Here is a 20255-nt window from a genome sequence, read left to right as displayed (position 1 = left end):
TGAAAGAATAGCAGAGTACTGTTTATAAGACAAAGACATCCAAGGACAAAAGAACTTAGACAAGGGGATTCTACCGTCATCATGGAGAGGTTGTTGTGAAGTGACTGTAATGGATGAGGGAGCTGGGCAGAGGGGAGGGGGTGTTTTGGTTTCCAGAGCCTGGTAATTGGAACCTGAACTTTAAAAGGACGGAAAAGAGTTGAGCTTTTAAGAAGAGCTGAATCTTGCAAGAGGAGGAATACAAAATGAAGAGCATGAGGGCCCAGTACTGGGGGGCTGGGTTAGGGGGAGGAGCCCGTGAAGGAAGTTGAGGAGGACAGAGTAATGGCAGCATGATCGTGCAAGGCCATGGAAGATGGAGGCGGGCAGGGGGGCAGTGGGAGGTAGGGGGGCGGAGGGTGGAGGATTCAGAATGTTAGTTGAGGGGACTTCCTTGACAGCCCAGTGGTTAAGACTTTACTTTCCAGTGCAGAGAGTGTGAGTTTGATCCCTGGTTGGGGACCTAAGATCCCACATGCCAACAAGTCAAAACATAGAACAGAAGCAATATTGTAACAAATTCAGTAAAGACTTTAAAGATGATCCACATCCAAAAAAAAAAAATCTTAAATATTTTAATGTAATTGTAAAATTGACAACCGTACCTTAAGTAAAGCAGTTTCAATGCAAAGTCCTATTTCAAGGACTTAGAGAGAGACCCAGATGAAGAATGAAGACAGTGCTCACAGACCCCTTCCTGGGATTTCTGATTTTTGGTGAGGATTAGAAATCTTCCTGCAGCGAGAATTTAGGGAGGGACCTGGTAGAATAAGCTGGACGTCAGGAGACCTGGAATCAACCTCACTTGGCCATTGAATTTTCCTTTAGACGTGTCACGTATGTCACTGTGGTCCTTGCTGTGTTGTAGCTGGAACATCCTGGGTTGTGTTTACTGCGTCCTGTTTTTTGTCTTCAGGGGGTCATCATCCCTCCCCAGTTGTCTTGAGCTGAAATGACGTGGGAGGGTTTCTGCTAGTAGAGGGGGCGTTCCCTGCCCAGTAAATGAGTGCAGAGGACTCACTGGGAGACCTTGCTTTCTCGTGTCCAGCTGTGGACAGGGTGAAGAGGCCGTCCCCCGAGTCCCAGAGCAGCAACCTCTGGGTCATCGTGGGCGTGGTCGTGCCGGCGCTGGTGGTGCTGGTGATCGTCATCATCCTGTACTGGAAGCTCTGCCGCACGGACAAGCTGGACTTTCAGCCTGACACCGTGGCCAGCGTTCAGCAGCGTCAGAAGGTAAGGGGCGGCCCCTCCACGCCCACGTTCGTATGAGCGTCTTGTGGGCCGGAATGGGGCGAGCTCAGATTCCTGGTATTGAAGGACGGGGAGAGGAGCTGGTCAGGAAATCTTCTGGCCCTAGTGGTGGTGTCCCTTTACTTCCATGTTTGTTTGCTGAAACCCAGGTCTTCTGTAGTGTTCAATACCTGCCCAAAGAAGCTGTGTAAAGGCTTAGCAATGCTGTGGGCTCTGAGTTCCACTGTGATTTTATTTTTGAGATATTCAGTTACAAAATCATATCCATTCTGTGCATGAATTCCAATCTATTTTAACCCTGGACACATTCAGAGAGCAAGAACCAAGGAAGCTTTTCTTTGATCTACAGCCCTGCTGGGTGGCTCCTTTATTTTCTGTCTACCTTATTGCAAGCCTACTTATCCCCCTTGATCAAGAGCACTTAATCATTAAAAAGTGGCAATATGTGCCTTTTTCATTTTGACTTTATATATATGTGTGTGTGTATGTACATAATGAGTCTTTATTTGACAATCTTCAAAAAAAAATTGGAGTACTAGTCAACCAGAAGGAATTCTGTGTGGTCTTTCTTGTTAACAACACACAAAATGCATCAGCTGCAGTTTCCAGATTGGGATACTTTAGGGAAGAACAAAACAACCTGAGTACAAAATTTTCTATTTTTTTTTTTCCATATCCCCCCTACCCAGCCCTACTCTGCAATCTTTTAGAGTTAATTAACTTACACCTGATTCGCCAGCACTTTCTTTCTTTCTTTATTAGCAGCTCCTTTGCCATGTCTTTCCAAGGCATTCCTTGGAAATTTATAATAGCAGATTTTAGTTTTTATAATAGCAGTTCCCTTCTCATGCTTATGTTTCAACAATGTCTGCAATATTTGTCACATATAAGTTTCAGAGCAAAGACACAGCATCTTGGTCAGTATCTGGCTCTTCTGGTGAAGCATGAACATGCCAAGTAAGAGAAGAGCTGGTTAGGTGCAAACCCTGAGCTCAGCACGCCTGTAGCCTCACCCAGGGCATGAGAAGTGGTGGTTGCTGGCTCTGATAACATGTATCCACTATGGGTCACACATTTAGAGGACTCAATGGACTCTAAGAGTTTGGTGAGAAAAAGCAAGCAAGAGGCAGAGGAATAGAAAATAAAGGATCACCCTATTAGCCTTCTAATTTTACTCTGATTTTCTGGGTATAAAAAAATCCTGTATATAATAAACCTAGACCTGATGGATGAAAAAAGTGAAAGTGAAAGTCACGTCCAACTCTTTGCAACCCCATGGACTATACAGTCTAGGCCAGAATACTAGAGCGGGTAGTCTTTCCCTTTTCCAGGGGATCTTCCCAACGCAGGGATCAAACCCAGGTCTCCTGCATTGTAGGTGGATTCTTTACCTGCTGAGCCACCAGGGAAGCCCAAATTAATTCAGCAGTATTTAAAGCCATTTTGGGGGTTGTTTCTTTGGCCACACTGTGCAGCATATGGGATCTTAATTCCCAGACCAGGGATTGAACCCACATTCCCTGCATCGAAAGTGTGGACTCTTGATCACTAGACCATCAGGGAAGTTCTGATGGATGAAAAAAGGTATTTAAAATTTATTTTGCTTGTAAAAGTAAATGAAGAGCATTCTTCTTATGATTTAACTAAGAAATGCAAACTCTTGATTAAATTGCAAGCTTATGGTTATCCAGCATTTTGGAAGCAGTTTATACATTAAGGTTATATTTATTACCCATCTTCATTTATTATTGACATAGTCTGCTAAGGCTGTTTTGTGGTCAGACTGGTGAATAGCATGGAAAAAACCTGGGGGGTAAAGTCCTTGATGATTCATCGTGTAACTTTCACCGTGATGACATCAGCAATCGGTTTGGAAATGTTTTGGGTTCTGGTGAAAGAGCACTGTTACAGAGAGATTTCGCGGCGTGGACAGTTCTGTATTTGGGTCTGTACTGTGCTGTGCTTCCTCACATAAACACTCCTGTGGAAACCCATCCATTGTCTCTCACTTCAGTACACTGTCAAGAGAACCACATCCCTGAAGTTCACAACGGACTGTTCCGAAATATTCTAACCACTGATGCTGCTATACCTCAAATAAGCAGTTTCCAAAAGAACTTCACGCCTTTGGAGTTGTATTCTTCTGCAAGTGCTGCATGGATTGGTGTATTCACTTTTACAGCATCTTTTCAGGAAGGGTTTTTTGTACCAAGGATTCCCCAAGAGAACAGGTGTCCTTGACTTGGTTAGGAGCATAGCAGGGTCTTTGTTTTGCTGGCATAAGAGCCCATCATTTGGATCTTGTCATGTTTTTTTAATAAGAAAATGATGATATCCATTTAGTTCAAAAACAAGCATCTCTGCTTCATAAGTGTTTCTTCTAAGATTATCTGACAATAGTAAAGTGCCTCTAGCCTATTCTTCAGGGCACTTTGCAAAGATGCTGTCTTCCCCGTGACTCAAAAGAGCAGAGGCTCTTTTTCCTTCTTGTGTGGCTCTGTTTTCTCTCTCTACTCTGCTCACCCCGCCCCCTGATGCTGCTTCACTGCTATTCTCTGAAATCTTTTAGCAAATCCCAGAGCTGCAAACATCTGGAAACAATAAATCTGCTGACCCCAAATCCACACCCCTTTCTTCTTGTAACCAGAAGGAAACCTCTTCCTATTGTCTGGGAGTAGATTAGTTTTGAAATATGATAAGAGAGAGAAGCCATTCAGTCCTATTTTGAGGCAGAGTCTTTTAAAATTTTGAATGATAAAAAAACAAAAACAAAAACCCTAACGCATGTCTTTCTTTTTATCTGTATTCTCTTTAATCTGTAGCCCAAAGGCATCACTTTTTACTGCTACCAGTAAAATTATAGCTTGGACTCGCCTCGCCCTGTTGAGGTTCTATTTAAAGACATGAACGCCATGGGCTTAGATGTTGCCTGCTTGGTGAAAACTTGTTCCTTCTGATGGGGACAGTCCACACCCCGTGGTTGGCCTGGGACCTGGTTCCTGGCTCACGGGCACCGTGGGCGGCTGGATAGGGCTGCCTCAGATGCCGCGTGTTCATTCACCAAATGCCGAGCCTTTGCTCTCAGCCAAACAAGGTTGGGCTGGGTGACAAGCACAGATAACATGTGGTCCCTGCCTTCGAGGGGCTTCCCTTGTAGCTTAGTCGGTAAAGAATCTACTTGCAATGCAGGAGACCTGGGTTAAATTCCTGGGTCAGGAAGATCCCCTGAAGAAGGAAATGGCAATCCACTCCAGTATCCTTGCCTGGAAAATTCCATGGACAGAGGAGCCTGGCAGGGTACAGTCCATGGGGTCGAAAGAGTCGGACATGACTTAGCGACTAAACCACCTAAACCAACCTGCCTTCGAGGGCTTTCGTGAGGGAGGAAGTGGCTCAAAGCTGACACACAGCAGCGTGTCTGTCCAGGGCTCTGTGGCAGCTCAGATAAGGGGCTGAAGCTTGGAGGTTGAGGAGGGGAAGCCAGAAGAAGTGGGCCCAGGCGGTGGGGGAGGGCAGGTGTGGACGGCAGGAAGGATGGGGCAAAGGTGAATGGAATGAAGGGCACAGCCAACACTGAGGTGACAAGTGTAGGCAGGAGCCAGGCTCAGAGGGTTTATGGGACGTGTCAAGGGGTGGAGGTGATGCCGTCAGCTTGAGGGAGCACTGAGGGGTTCTCAGTGGGGATAGTAGCTTGGACATATTGATTTGTTTTTGTTTTTAAATTTAGTTGCACTGGGTGTTTTGGTGTGTGCTGGGCTCTTTGTTGTGGCTCCCAGGCTTTCTCTAGTTCCAGCGGGAGCTTCTCCTGTTGTGGTACCCAGGCTCTAGAGCTCATGGGCTCAGTAGTTACAGTGCTGCATGGGCTTAGTCACCCCAAGCATAGGGGATCTTAGTTCCCCGACCAAGGATCGAACCCGTGTCCCCTGCATTGGAAGGCAGATCTTAACCATGGGGCCACCAGGGAATCCCCTGGACACACTGATGTTTGAAACAGTCCCTAAAGAGGGCAGTGTGATCAGCGGGTTGAAGTGAAGCAGGAAGAGTTTCTTCCATCTGAGCAGAGTTCGTCTCATCCTTTCTCTGCAAGGATCGTGCTGACACCTAAAGTGTTGGTGGTTCCAGGGTGCCCTTGGTCAGCTGACCAGGACTTGCTGGGGCCTGGGGGTGGGAGGATCCTGGAGAACTGCTTGCCCACATCCTAGACCTCGGGGTGAGCCATGGCCCCACACTGGGCTGCAGTGGAGACCCAGGGTGGCAGTAGGCTCGCCTTGTCTTCACCTCTTCAATGGAAACAGCACGGTGGCCGTGGTGGCTTTTCACCGACCACATCTATCCAATAGCAAGTGCTGAAACAATGGCGCTCTCTTGGAGGTGGTGCGTTTTTGTTCAGCCACTTTGGGGATCAGCTCTGCTGTTTCCCTTGTCATCTCAACTGCTCCTTCCTAAGGGGGCTCAGGCTAACCCGAGTCCTGGGGCCTTCACTCTGCGTTGTTCCATCTGGGTCATATTATATTTATGGCTCACACATTTTAAAATTCATCTGGCGTCTCTCCTGTTACTTGGCTGACCTGCGGTACCAGCCCACCCCAACTTGTCAGCGACGTATTCCAGTGAGACACAGACAGTGGGGTTGTCCCCTCTGTGATACATTAAAGAGGGAACAAAAGAGCTGTCTTGCCTTAGAAAAACTGGGTCCTAATAGGAATATTGAAAGTGCTCATGAATCTTGGCTCTTTTATTAAATGCCAATTGATGTTTATTTCTGCATGTGAAGGCTGGAAGCACAAAACACCAGACTTAACTCTATAGATTTTTTTAAGACATGGAAAAACTAGAAAAAGTGTTCCGGGAAACAGGGATGAAACAAAGGGAGTTAATAGTTCCATAAGTGAGGGGAACAGTGTTTTCTCTAATTTTTTCCTTCTGTGTGGAGATGGCCTTTGTTTTGTGTATAAGCACAGACTGGTTGCCAAATTTCTATTGTCATAGGAGGAGGCGACTCACCCAGCCTGAGAGAAGTCAGGGATCTAATGAATGTATTTAAAGATGCTAGTCGGAATGAACCAAAGCCAACAGGACTTCAAGGCTGTAACAGATATATATTTCATTTATGATGTCTGCAATATCATATATGATGATACCCTTTTCTTGGTTCCCCACAAAATCCAGTAAGTTTGGTGACCTTTTTAAAATTTGTTCAGTCATCAGATATTTATTGGGGGTCTACCACGGGTCACATTGCTGAATTAAAACATTTTGTATCTAAATATATATCTATAGCTTTACCTGGTCTCTGAGAACTCTCAACTGACTATTTATATCAACTGCTTGATCTTTCATCGACCAACAGCAAAAATATTGCTGTCAGTCTCATTTGTACGGTGCCTTGGCACGTATGAAGCATTTTGACATTGTCGGGGAGGAAGGAATTTTCTAGGTTCTCCTGGCCGGTCTACAAATTAAATTGACCTGAGACAGATTGACAGGAGGAAATCACAGAAAGGTTCAATAGCACAGGTTCATAGGAGAGACCCTCGTATGGACATGAGTAACTCACCACCATGGCCAAAGTGCTCACCTTAAATACACCAGCAGCTGAAGACGAGAGAGGGTGTCAGAGGCAGTTGGTTGGGACTGTAGAGGGGAGAAAGGCAGTTCACAGGGAGATGGAAAAGCAAAGGTTTGGTAAATAAGTGCTTGCTGAGTCTTGCAGACAGGGGCCCAGAGAGGAAAGGTGATAGCTCTCTTTCTGGAATAGGTCCTCTGTCTGTATTTTTTAGGCAGTTAGATGGGGGGGAATATCAGAGTTTTTCCTGAGTCTTTTGGGCCTTGCTTGTTTTCATCTTGCAATAATGCACCTGCCAAAGAGACATTGTTGTTCAGTCGCTCAGTAGTGTCCGACGCTTTGTGACACACACCCCCACCCCCACCTCCATGGACTGCAGCACGCCAGGCTTCCCTGTCTTCACCATCTCCTGGAGCTTGCTCAGACTTATGTCCATTGAGTCGATGATGCCATCCATCTTGTCCTTTATTGCCCACTTCTCCTCCTGCCCTCATTCTTTCCTAGCATCAGGGTCTTTTTCAATAAGTCGGCTCTTCGCATCAGGTGGCCAAAGTATTGGAGCTTCAGCATCAGTCCTTCCAATGAATATTCAGGATTGATTTCCTTCAGGATTGACTGGTTGGATCTCCTTGCTGTCCAAGGGACTCTCAAGAGACATTTGGGGGTAGCAAATTTTGTTCCCCTATGATGTATATATATGTTTCTTTTTTTCTTGCCAAGGTTTTCATCTTTATTTTTTTTCAGCTTTTTAAAAAACTTATTTTTAATTAAAGGATAATTGCTTTACAGTGTTGTGTTGCTTTACAACGATGTGAATCAGCTGTAAGCGTAACTATGGCTCCTCCCTCTTGAGCCTCCCACCCACCTCTCTAGGTCATCACAGAGCACCGAGCTGAGCTTCCTGTACTGTATGGCTGCTTCCCACTTATGTATGTTTCTTATATAAACCTAAGAGTATATCAGGGCAGGCATTTAGTTCCTAGACCTGGCTACACAGACTGTACCAAGGAGGCGATGCTGTCTATATTTTCCCCCATATTCACTTTAGAGACCTTTGCTTAGAGGAGGCAATCTGTGGCTCTTCCTTCAATTTTGATAAAAGCAAATCATCTAACTTTCAAAAGAGGAGATTTTGATGGTTGCGATTAGATGACTATTGATGATATCTGTTACTCTCTCATTTAGAGGAAACTTATGGAGCTAAAATGAGGTGTAGCTGGGGTAAAAGCAGCCCCATGGATGAGAGATGTGTCTCTCCTGTAAAGCAGGAGAAGGATTCTTGAGAAAGGAGGAACCAGAAGTTTATCTACAGAGATTGTCTGTTTGGAGTTTGCTTTAAAAGGAACACATGCCCCCAGGAAGGTGTGTGTGTGTATGCACGTTCAGTTGTGCCTGACTCTTTGCGACCCCATGGACTGTAGCCCGCCAGACTCCTCTGTCCACGCAGTTTTCCAGGCAGGAATATTGGAGCGTGTTGCCATTTCCTCCTCCGGGGGATCTTCCCAACCCAGGGAGTGAACCTGTCTCCTGCATCTCCTGCATTGGCAGGCGGATTCTTTACCATTCGCTCCACCTGGGAAGCCCACAGTCCCAGAGATTTATGGAGCCCCAGTGAAGATGACACCCACTCCAGTGTTCTTGCCTGGAGAATCCCAGGGATGGGGGAGCCTGGTGGGCTGCTGTCTATGGGGTCACACAGAGTCGGACACGACTGAAGTGACTTAGCAGCAGCAGCAGCAATGAAGATGACTGGGACGTAGGGGGAGTCATGGAGATGCAGGTTTGGGCTCATTGTTTGGGAAACAACATTTTTGAGCCAAGAAATGTGCACCACGCACAATCTGCTTGTGTGTGGTGAAGTTGACTGCTGGTAACAAGATGTTATTAATTGAGAAAATATAGGCATGCCAGTCTTTGCCTTTTGTTTCCAAGCAGCGTTTTTGTAAGCATGATTTATATCAAGTTCTGTCCCCCTCTGCTGGCGTAAGTCGTTATTGCAGACTGCTTTCCTTCTACCCATCCAGCCTAGCTTTTTAGCGCTGAAAAGACCTTAGAGATCACAAATAGAAGCCACTGATGTTGTCACTCACCTGTGCGTAAAGTTAGCGCAAATACAGCAAAACCTTTTACTTCCACATGCAGTGTATTGTCTAGAACAGGTCCTTAGATGGGTTGGACTTTGTCTTCTGACTGATAGCACTCTCTGTGGGTGTAGAATTCAGCCTGATGGAATTGCATGGGGAATTCCTGCCAAAGAAACCCTTAGGACCTCTTACTAATATGTGGCTTATTTTCCTCTACTTTGCAAGCTGAGTAAAGGAAACAGTTAATACCCATCCCTGGGTATTACAGTCTGGCCTTCTCTCATTCGCCTCCGTCCTGACCCTTCTAGTGCAGCTGTGATCTTTTACCAGATCTCAAGTCTTCTCTGGTCCCTGATGCAACTGAGGACATTCTCTGAGTAGCCACCTCTTTTTATTTCTATGTCTGGTCTGTCCTCTGAGTCCTGGCACGAGTCCCTGTTCTCTGAGAAGAGTCTCACCCCACGCCACCATCCGGGCTTGGGTCACTGCTGTGACAGAGGTCAGGTATTGTCTTGTGAGGTCTTGTTTCGTGGTCTAACTTTTTAATCTTTGTATTTTAACCTGTAGCAAGTATCTGTCTTTTCTGCAAACTCAAGGTATAATTCTTGCCCGGGTCAGTGTTCTAGAGATGCATGTTAAAGTTGATGGGTAAGATTGCAAGCATACTTTTGGGTCAGAAGCTGGCACTCACCATCAGCTTGACTGTCTCACTTGTGCGTGTGTGTGTGTTTCAGTTGCAGATCCCTAGTGTGAAGGGCTTCGACTTCGCTAAGCAGCACCTGGGTCAGCACAATAAGGACGACATACTGATCATTCACGAGCCAGCGCCACTGCCGGGACCCGTGAAGGACCACACCACGCCCTCTGAGAACGGAGATGTGCCAAGCCCCAAGGCAAAGATCCCTTCCAAGAACATCCGTCACAGAGGAAGGTTCTTACTGGGCTTTCTGTATTGTTCTCTATCGTGACCTGTGGTTCTGTTTTCTGTTTGTTAGTTTCCAGTAGCAGAAGGGCTGACAGCGAATGTTGCCCAAGTCTGCAGCCTGGAAGATTGATGAGATTGGCCCCCAAAATCAGCACACTCAAGGGCCCTTGGTCCACTCTAATGGACTCCCAGAGGAGGCCCATGTGCTTTCTTGCCCCAAAGTGGGTAAGGTTATGAATCACTGACCCATATGGTTTGATGGTCCCCCTGGAACTTCGTTAGGGATTGACCAGCTTGAGGGTATATATTCTGGGGTGACCCCGCTAGGCCCTCTGGAGGTGATGTTAGGAATAATGTACAAAAATGTATAAAAAGTGCATGGCTTATGATACACACTCGGCCAGCATTGGCTCTGCCCTTGACTGTTATGCAGGCGGCTGGAGCTGGGGCTTCCTCGCTCGGTCTGCAGGTTACCTTCGTCACACCCTACTTTCTTTGCTTGGCTTTTCTCCATCTGCCCCTCTTGTCACCCTCCTTAGCATGTGTGCATGGATTCTCCATCACCCTGCTCCCCTTTCCCAGTTAATTCCCATTCCTCTTACCAACATTAAGCACACGGGGCACTGCTGCTAACAGACTACCTACTGTGACCCTATGACCTTGTGAGCGGGCTGCCCTTCTCTAAAGAAGACAACGTTCAGGGTCAGGTTTTATTAACTTAGCTTTAGGTCAAAGCGTGATCAGGCTTTGGTATTGAAGCCTCGAATTATCAGCCTTCTTTTGAGCTTTGGAATGCCAAATTCAGGTTTTCTGTTGAGAGGGGAAAAGTGTGTGATCATACCAACATTCCAAATGACATTGTAATTTCTGATTTATCAGAAAACATACCCCAGGGGTTCTGGCCTAGTTTTAAGAATTTAATGATTGTTAGAACATGATCTTTACAAAAGAAGATGAATAATGTAGAGAGAGATCATTTGCTTAATTATTTTGCAGAGTGAGAATAAATCAAATCATTAAAGATGATTGAATATGCTAGTACAATTTAACAAAGTCTTTTTTTCTCCTCTGGAAGCCTCAGCCTAGACACTTAGTCACAACATCTCAATGTTCTGCATGGTTAATATCAAAGTTTCGCATCCCTCAGGGGCACTAGAATGTCTGGGCATTTCAGAAAGTTCAAAGAGAAGGGGTGTTAACTGATTAAGGCTTTTCAGTGAATCCTGGAGCAACTTGGGTTCTGTGACACACTTGCTTTTTATATATAGAATCAATTAACAGCAATAATCATTGCCTTTGTGTTAGAAGTGTAGGCTTCCTCCAAAGATTTGGAATTATATGGGGTGACTACAGAATGACCCTGGCTTCCTAGAAATTCTGCAGGCCCAGCTAACCCCTAACCAAACTTGAATCTCAGATCCTCTGATCCAACCCAGATTGCCAGGTTTCCACTGGGAGCTGGGGGGACTGTCCTCCAGCAAATACTTGGTTTTCTAGCATTTGTTGAAATGAGTCTGCTGAGCCATTTAGTAGGGCATCTCACGCTGTCCTTAAAAGGTGACCGTGCCGTCAATGCGGTCCTTGAAGATGCTGCGCCTCGAAACAGGGTTTTGGACTCTTTGACTTCTCTCAGTTTTTCCCAGAAGCCTGACTTCCACATCCAGATGAATGTGACCTTTCTGCGTCTTTCTTTCTTTTTCCTAACATCTGCATTTGTTTTGTATCTGCAGAGTTTCTCCCTCAGATGCCGACTCCACAGTAAGTGAAGAGTCCAGTGAGAGGGAAGCGGGGGACAAGACTCCAGGAGCTGTGACCGATGGCAAGTCCCACAGAGCCCCACAGAGTGGTCTGTGACCCTTCTTGTTCTCCACTTTAAAAGTAGTAATTATGAGGGACTTCCCCGACCGTCCAGTGGTTTGGATTCTGCTGTTTCATTGCAGAGGATGTGGGTTTGATCCCTGGTCAGGGAACTAAGATCCCACAAGCCCTGCAGTGTGGTGGGAAAAAAAAAAAGTCATTATGAGGTTCCAGTAGGCCAGGCTCTTATACTACTTCAAATGCAGAACGTAAAAAAGCCCTGTGCATTAGCATATTCATCATTCATACAGTGGATTTTTCAGATTAATTGTCACCATCTAACACTGTATCAGTGTCTGCATTGAGCTGGTGGGCCAGGCTAGAAGTTAAGAGATTCAGTTATGTGTGTTTTGAGGTTACTGGTCATGTCTGAATCTAGTTTGGGGTCCTAACAATTTTTCCTCTTCAAAGGACAAGGAGGAATCCAACTAAAACTGCATCCAGGATTCGGTGACCTTCTTAGGGGCCCGTTTAAGTATTTCACAGCTGACACTGTCAGAACGCTGATCATTTATTCTAGGTCCAAGGGCATTATATTGGGTCCTTGTCCTAGGTCTGTCTTCCAGTAGATAGTTGAGTGTGGTCAGACGGTTGTGTGTGTTGTCGGATGCTGTCGCTTCTTAGGCCAGGTTTGAAATGTACTTCACTCCCCTTCTAAACAGTATTGTCTTCAAACTCATATTGCAGTAGAACTTAGCTCATCGGTCTTACTAGACTTGGAACCTTTTTTGGCCTGATGACAGGGTAGCTTTGGTGTTAGTTTAATAGATTCTGTTAAATGCTCTTGTATTTGCTGGAGTTTTATTTATATTTCAGGGTTGTGTTTTAGTAGTGCAAAGAAAATGGAAGTGCCTCTGGATATCATTTTATTATTTTTTTATTTGGCTGTGTCACGCCTCTTTTGGGATCTTAGCTCCCGACTAGGGATTGAACCCAAGCCCTTGGTAGTGAAACTGCAGAGTCCTAACCACTGGACTGCCAGGGAATTCCCAGGATATAATTTTTAATAGTAATTTATATACTTACGTTTTCCATTACAAATATCTCTGTATGAAATTGCAGTACAGACTGAACCATATTCTGTAAATGAGTAGATTATGGACAGAAGCTGGAGGGCCTGTTTCATCCGCTGTCATGTTTGTGACCTTGTATGTCCCTTAGTTGTGGGAACTCCTCTGGGACTAAACTAGCTGATTTTTGAGATGCCTTCCAGTTGTTTCTTTTTTGGTGTTAAAAACAAAAGCAAAAAGGAAAAACCTTAGAATAAGGGAAGGATTTTTTTCTTTAGATCTAATGATCTAATTTCATAGAATCTTAAAAAATTAGTTAGCACCATGGTAACAGCGGTACTGTTTCAGATAGACAGGATTAAAATCTAATTTTGATCCTGGGAAAGAAAGATTTGGGGAAAAACAAATCAGCTCTGGAGCGTCTTAATTTTTGTTCATTGTATGTCTAAGAAAATCTTCCTCTTTAGCTCCTGCTTTTCACTCCTTCTGTGCTTAGTCGCTCAGTTGTGTCTGACTCTTTGTGACCCTTTGGACTGCAGCCCACCAGGCTTCTGTGTCCATGAGATTTTCTAGGCAAGAATACTGGAGTGGGTTGTGATTTCCTCCTCCAGGGGATCTTCCCAACCCAGGGATCAAACCATCTTCTTCTGTGTCTCCTGCATTGCAGGCAGTTTCTTTACCCACTGAGCCATCAGGAGAGCCCTTTAACAATCCTTGCTAATAGTATTAGAACCAGTATATTATACATGGCTAACAAAAATCAAATATTACTCTCAACATATATTCAAGATCCAGGTAGTAAACATGTCAGTGTTGGGGCTCAGAGTTGACTGTGGAAGGAGACAAGTGGCCTAGATGTTCTTGTGGGTCCTAGAAGGCTCACATGCCACTATTTCGATTTAAAGATGTACTTACTTATTGATAATGGAATTAATATTCCATTATAAACGTTCTGTTGGTTTGGTATTGCAGTAATTGAGGTTGCCCTTTCCTGTGTCATTCTGTTCTATGGACATCATCTTAGACTATAATTTCTATCCTTACTTATTTTTTTTTTGTTTTCTAATTTTTTAAGATGTACAGAACAGTCTTTTAAGAGAAAAGATTTTAACACCTACTTGCCTTAAGTAAGCAGTATTCATGCAGCATTGATCTATGTAGCCCTTGTACTTTCCATTGTCGTTATTATCCAGGCAGTTTTTTAAAAAATTGTACAGTGGATAGCAAACAATAAAAATATGTATTATTATATGTAAAATAATGTGTTACATATGTATACTAATCTAGTTTGTTTATATATATATATATATGTATGGGGGTATATATATGTCTGTTTAACGTATAAATATGGCAAACAACATATCGCACTTTTCAGCCTTTGGATGAAGGGCTGCGTTCCAGGCAGTCTAGAAGTTGAGGGTTTTCTGTGCATCTCTTGCTTCTCCTGTTGCAGCTGGTGAATTATAGAGTGAGGATCCAGCTGAGGGGTGGGAAGGGGCAGGGCAGGAGTCGGTACCAGGCCTGCAGCCCCGGGGACTCATGCAGGCAGATGACACGAGCAGACGGGCCTTTCTTCCTGTCACCTTTGCACCCTGGTTTTTTTTCACCATCCTGGAGGAGGCCGCCTCTGCCTTCAGTATCAGTGACTTAATGGGACGCCCTTTGTGACATTTGCCGTTGGTTTGAAAGTTTGGGTTAGCAAGGCTGGCCTTATCTGGTAGAGCTAATTATCTCCTACTAGGCTCCATGCCTGTAATTTGAGTAGCTCCCTGGTGAGTGGTGCTGTCTGGCTGTGTTTGCATTATACAAAGGGTCAGCCTCCCTCCAGGCAGGGAAAGAAAGCCCGGGAACAGCCTGAATGCAGACAAGTGTGCCTCCTCGCTAAGAGACATCTTCATTCACAGAGTTAAGTATGTAATTTCTAATTACTTGGGATGAGTATTACTGAACATAAATGAATATAATTCAAATTGAGAGGAAATAGAAAGATTTGTGTCCCACTGCTGTGCATTCCTTCTATAAAATATCAACTGCTACTCCTTACTGCTTTGCTCAACACTTTTTTACACTGAGGGGAAAGCCTCTATATTTTTCACTTATGATTGAGGTTTCAAAACTCAGGCTTTTGTTTAGAAACAGTTTCTACATGCCCTCACTGCTTCTCTTGGCCTGTGTGTGTGCTCAGTCATGTCCGAATCTTTTGCAACCCCTTGGACTGTAGCCCGCCAGGCTTCTCTGCCCATGGAATTTTCCAGGCAAGAATACTGGAGTGGGCAGCCATTTCCTTCTCCAGGGGATCTTCCAGACCCAGGGATGGAACCCATGTCTCTTGCATCTCCTGCATTGGCAGGTGGATTCTTAACCACTAGTGCCACCCGGGAAGCCCCTCTCTTGGTGTTTGGCCATTTATTTTCGAGCAATGTTCGAGTAGCCCAGAGGGGACTGTGGCTTAGAGGAAGGGCATCAGGGATCTTGATGCATGTAACTGGAGAGTTCTTTTCATCTATTTGGTCCTTCTTAACCTCTCTCTTTGCCTTTTAAAAATAAAAGTTTATTGAGGTTATTTCTATTATAAAAGTAATACTGACTAGAGAAAATCCTCATTATAGAAAATACAAAAAAGTGAAGAAAATGACCCCTTACACCAAGATCCAGTCTCTATTAACATTGTAACGTGTTTTTCTTTTTTCTATACATTTAAATGTCTTTCTTCTTTGCAGTTCTGACTACTTAAAAAAAAAATTCATTGTGGTGAAATACGTATAGCCATACAATTTACCCTTTTAACCATTTTTCAAGTGTTATCTGCATCTCTTTGTAAAGAGGGAACTAATTCCTTGAAGCAGCAGCTTTTTCTTCTCCTGACTCTTCAACGTCATTTTTTGCTGCATTAGAACTGAATAGCCAGCAGCATTCACCATTAACCAGTACTTGCTAGCAGGTCCACAGTCCCCCTGGTCTTCTGTTTTTTCAACGGTAAGTTGCCTTGGCAACTAAATTTATATCACTCTCACTCCAGATAAGCATGGATGTTTAGACCTGTTAGCGGTGTTGTCCTCCACGTTCTGTAAATCGCTCCTGGCTGGCCAGCCTCAGGCTCCTCTTACCCTTTACCCTGTCTTACTGAAGACTTTGAAACACCTTTAGACAAAACAGGACCATCTGGGACACAAAGTGTCATAATGATTTTCTTATCTTCCCTACAGATATCTGTAATTATTACTGAGGCTGAAGGAGACACTATTTAACCCAGACAGTTTGGGCTCAAAAGAGTGACATTTCAAATATTCTGCCATGGAGTTGTGGATGTGTTTTTGGTCTGGTACCCATCTAAGGGTCCTTTAGGAAATAATCCATAATTGTGAAGGTTTGCTGTTTTCTTAGGGTGATGGTGTTTATTAATTCTGCTCTCCCTGTGTTCCAGGGCCAGCACCCAGCTCAGGGAACGAGCAGCACTCATCAGCCTCCATCTTCGAGCACGTGGACAGGATCTCCCGCTCCTCGGAGGCCAGTCGGCGGGTCCCCAGTAAGATCCAGCTGATTGCCATGCAGCCCATCCCAGCTCCTCCAGCTCCGCACCCCATCCTGGCTGACCGTGTGGCAGAAACCAACAAAATTAACAAAGAGGTATTTGGTTTTATGAAAAAGTACAGTATTAAAAAAAAAAACAAACCCTTAGATTCTGATTTGGTCACTGCTTAAAAATGAGTGAAAGTTAGTGTTAAAAGGTTGCTAATGATATGAGCTGCTCAGGTGTGTGCATGCTAAGTTGCGTCAGTCGTGTCCAGCTCTTTGGGATCCTATGGACTATAGCCTACCAGACTCCTTTGTCCATGGGATTCTCCAGGCAAGAATAATGGAGTGAACTGCCGTGCCCTCCTCCAGGGGATCTACCTGACCCAGAATTGTGTCTCGTATGTCTTGTCATTGGCAAGTGAATTCTTTACCAGTAGTGCCACCTGAGAAGTCCCATGAGCTGCTCACAACTATTCTTAATTTTAAATCTGCTACTCAGTATTTTTAGGTCAGTTACTGATTGTGGACACTAGTGGGCACATTTGGAGATATGCAGATTAAAGACCAGGGCCGGCTATCCTTAGAAAGTCCGCCTTAGCCCGTGGCTGGGGTTTGGAATTAGATTTTGGAAAGATCCCCACCATTTCCAGAATGGAGTGGCTCACTGTACCTAAACTGTTTTTGTACAAACAGCATGATTTATGCTGAACAGCTCTTCCTGGAGTCTGGAATTTGGTACATGCTAGGCAGAGGGTGCCTGTGTGAGCAGTCTCCAGTAAAGACCCTGTGAGCCCTGAGTATGTAATACACTTCCCTCGTAGACGTTTCACGTGTGTTGTCGCAGGTCATTGCTGGAGGAATTCAGCACACCCCACATGACTTTACCGGGGAAGGACTCCTGGAAGCTTGCACCTGGGTCCTCCAGACCTCACCCTGTGTGCCATTCCCCTATGCTAGTTTTGCTTTGTAGCCTTTTGCTGCAATAAATTGGACTGAATGTTGAGTCCTGAGGGTTCTCCCAGTGAATCACTGAACGCTGAGTAATCTTGGGACCACGGTAGATTCTGTGAACTCTGATAGGGCTGCTCTGGCCTCAAGATCTAAATCATGATTGGTAAAATACCCTATTCTAGTGACTCCTGGAAGAGTGAGTTAGATCTGCTTTCCTCCTAAGATTCTGGAATCAGAAGGCCAGCTCAAGTCACTGTTAAGTTGAACTTGAGAAGGGTGACCTGGGCTGGACCATGAGTGCAGGGAATAGTATTTAGGGCTACACACATCACAGCATCATGGCTGTCAGTTTCCTGCCTCTAAGGAATACCTGCTGCTCTTGTGAGTTCTGCTAGGTGAAGTAGTAATTGGTACAACTGAATCCTTAAAGTGGATTATCTTACAGAAGTCTTATCAAGAGTTCTTACACTTTCTCTTCTCCATTGGCTCCTTGCCAAGGTTGTGACCACAAGAACGTGCGTCATGGGTTCAAGGTGGCACGTGCTGTCCCTTCTCACCAATGCTTGGGAGCCCTGGGATTGCTCACATGACCCCAGTCCTAGCGTAGACCGGTTTCCATCAGTCCAGTGTTGCAGGTATCTCACACCAGCCGTGAGTAAGCGCTCTCGAGTGGGTTCTCTGTGTGATCGAAAGAAAAGAAGAGAATGAGTTCACCAGTCTGAGGCCTCACCACTGGAAAGCATTCATCTCCACTTTGTTCTTTTACTATCTTTTACAAATGTATTTGATGGATACATATGGTATGGGAAACATATATACTGATTATGAAGCATAAAATGAAAAACCAACTTAAGAACAAGAGCATTATCAGTTCCGGTGGACCTACCTGTATGGTAGGTACAGACATCTCAATGGAAATGTTTTCTTCGTAGGAGATTCTGGCGCAGATTCCTAGCATATCTTAGTCCTCCTGTGAGACCTCACGTATTTTAAAGGACAGTTAGATCCTGCAAGAGTTAGAGGGGCTTCCTGAACTCTCCTGCTGGGAAGTTTGTCGAGACTCTCATCTAGCTGACCCTCCTTCTCAGTCTCAAGGAGGACATGGCTTCTGGTCTGCAGTGGTGTGGCGGACCATGTCCGGTCTTGGACAGCGTCCTGTTGTCTCTTCCGATTGGAGTCTCATCTTGGTTTCCCTTTTTTCCCTCTGTCTCCCTCCATCTCACTTGCTGTTAAGTTCTCTGAAGCAGGGCTAAGGGCTTAGAAAATGAGGTGATGTACGTTGATGAAGGCAGGGATTCCCCATTCTCCACCACAGCCCAACGGACTGGCTGCTCCCGGAGTCATGGCCTCCTTCCCCTAGACCTGCATCTGCATTCCTGTTTCTGGCCCTCCCCTCTGCCCACTACCCTTCCTCCCCGACTCTTCCAGACCTAGTTCGTGCCCCATGGAGCCAGGAGGACGTGTTTCTATACCTGTTGATTTTCTTCATCGAGGAGAGGGGTCTCCTGTCACGGGGCTTGTTTCGGTAACACTGAAACATCATAAGTAAATGGCTATTTTGTTGTATAGTGCAAATATCGTCTTTGAAGTGTCTTAATTTAAAAACGTATTAAGTAATGATACTATTTGGGTATGGAAAATATTTACTCTTTTCTTAGGAAGAATTAATTCTAGGAATCACTGCCCCTCAGGATCTTCAAAGTTGCTAATGGACGATTTCCTGGGTTTGAGTACTTTTGGCCTTCCCAGGTCGCGCAGTGGTACAGAATCCGCCTGTCAGTGCAGGAGATGCAAGAGGCATGGGTTCGATCCCCGGGTCAGAAAAATCCCCTGGAGGAGGAAATAGCAACCCACTCCGGTATTCTTGCCTGAAAAAAATCCCATGGACAGAGGAGCCTGGCAAGCTGCAGTCCATGGGGTTGCAGAGTCAAATATGACTGAGCGAGTACCGGGGCTTCTCCTCTCACATGCACGACGTGGAGGGTGGGGACGCAGTTCGGGGATGGTGGCAGGCTCTCCGCACCCGGTGTGGGTGTGTCTGCCCCTGTCACCCCTTTGGTGCCTCTTGGGAGCCTAGGACAGGTGTGGGGGCGGGGGGTGGGGTCGGAGAGAGGGCCGGGGAGAGACACAAGATGCCTCCGGACTACTTTGTGCGCGGATCCCTGGAAACATGCAAACAGTCGGCTCGTCTCGCTCCCCAGATCCAGACGGCACTGCGGCACAAATCTGAGATCGAGCACCATCGCAACAAGATCCGGCTGCGCGCCAAGCGCCGCGGGCACTATGAGTTCCCGGTGCTGGACGAGCTGTCGTCGGGTGACACGCGGGAGCGGCACCGCGTGTACCGCAGGGCGCAGATGCAGATCGACAAGATCCTGGACCCCACGGCCAGCGTGCCCTCTGTGTTCATCGAGCCCAGAAAGAGGTGGGCGTGCTGCCGGGGTGGGGGAACCCTGTGGAAGACTCCGGGCGGCAGGGAGGGGGCGACCCCGCCTGGCCATCACCTGTGGGGAAGGCCGCTTCCACCCCAGTTACCCCAGGAGTCGCCATTTCTGGGTTTCTTGTCTCCTGGAATTCAGCTTTCTGAAATGGGAGCCCCTTCTCAGACGCTGAGCCCTGGCTCCCCCTCCCCGCTGTTCTCATCTTGTCCTCATCCCCAGTGTCGTCACCGCCTCCTGTGCTTGGTGGATGCTCATTTCTTTTCCCGCTGCTGCCCTCAGCCTCTGTCTCCTTTGTCTCTCAGACCCCTGCCCCTTAAGGGAGAGGCGTTTTCTGTAAGGTCAGCCCTCATTTGTGTCTTGCTCGGCTCACCCCTGTGCTGGCTCGGGCTGCCTGCAGGTGGACCCCGTGCTCCTGTACCTGGTGGGGCCTCGAGTCTCTACCCAGCTGCTCCCCACCGAGGGGCCTGCCGCCCTACCAGGCGCTAGCCTCATTGCCCTCCAGACATAGATCTACATTCCCGTTTCTGGCCCTGGGCAAGATCCCAGCTGCAGCTCACACTCTCTCCACCTCTCTCCTGATTTATTATTTTTGTTGGATAAATTGGGCATATCCAA

The 20255-nt window shown here is 46.0% G+C and overlaps 1 protein-coding gene across 4 annotated transcripts in view; it reads left to right on the top strand.

Moving 5' to 3' along the window:
* The window catches only part of KIAA1549 (KIAA1549 ortholog), a 125632-nt gene that overhangs the window by 70429 nt on the left and 34948 nt on the right, over positions 1-20255 (top strand). For 3 of the 4 annotated variants that reach the window (XM_025291609.3, XM_044946938.2, XR_006641334.1), the window contains exons 10-14: positions 1088-1272; positions 9675-9871; positions 11596-11711; positions 16157-16359; positions 19401-19624. In XM_025291609.3, coding sequence (XP_025147394.3) covers positions 1088-1272; positions 9675-9871; positions 11596-11711; positions 16157-16359; positions 19401-19624 — 925 coding nt within the window. The remainder of the gene's footprint in view (positions 1-1087; positions 1273-9674; positions 9872-11595; positions 11712-16156; positions 16360-19400; positions 19625-20255) is intronic. The other variant, XM_045166466.1, reaches the window with a different exon arrangement.

The sequence above is a fragment of the Bubalus bubalis genome, chromosome 8 (assembly GCF_019923935.1).
Source record: "Bubalus bubalis isolate 160015118507 breed Murrah chromosome 8, NDDB_SH_1, whole genome shotgun sequence".
Lineage (NCBI taxonomy): Eukaryota > Metazoa > Chordata > Mammalia > Artiodactyla > Bovidae > Bubalus > Bubalus bubalis.
Note: the sequence above shows the minus strand (reverse complement) of the source record. Positions and strands in the feature narration are given on the sequence as shown.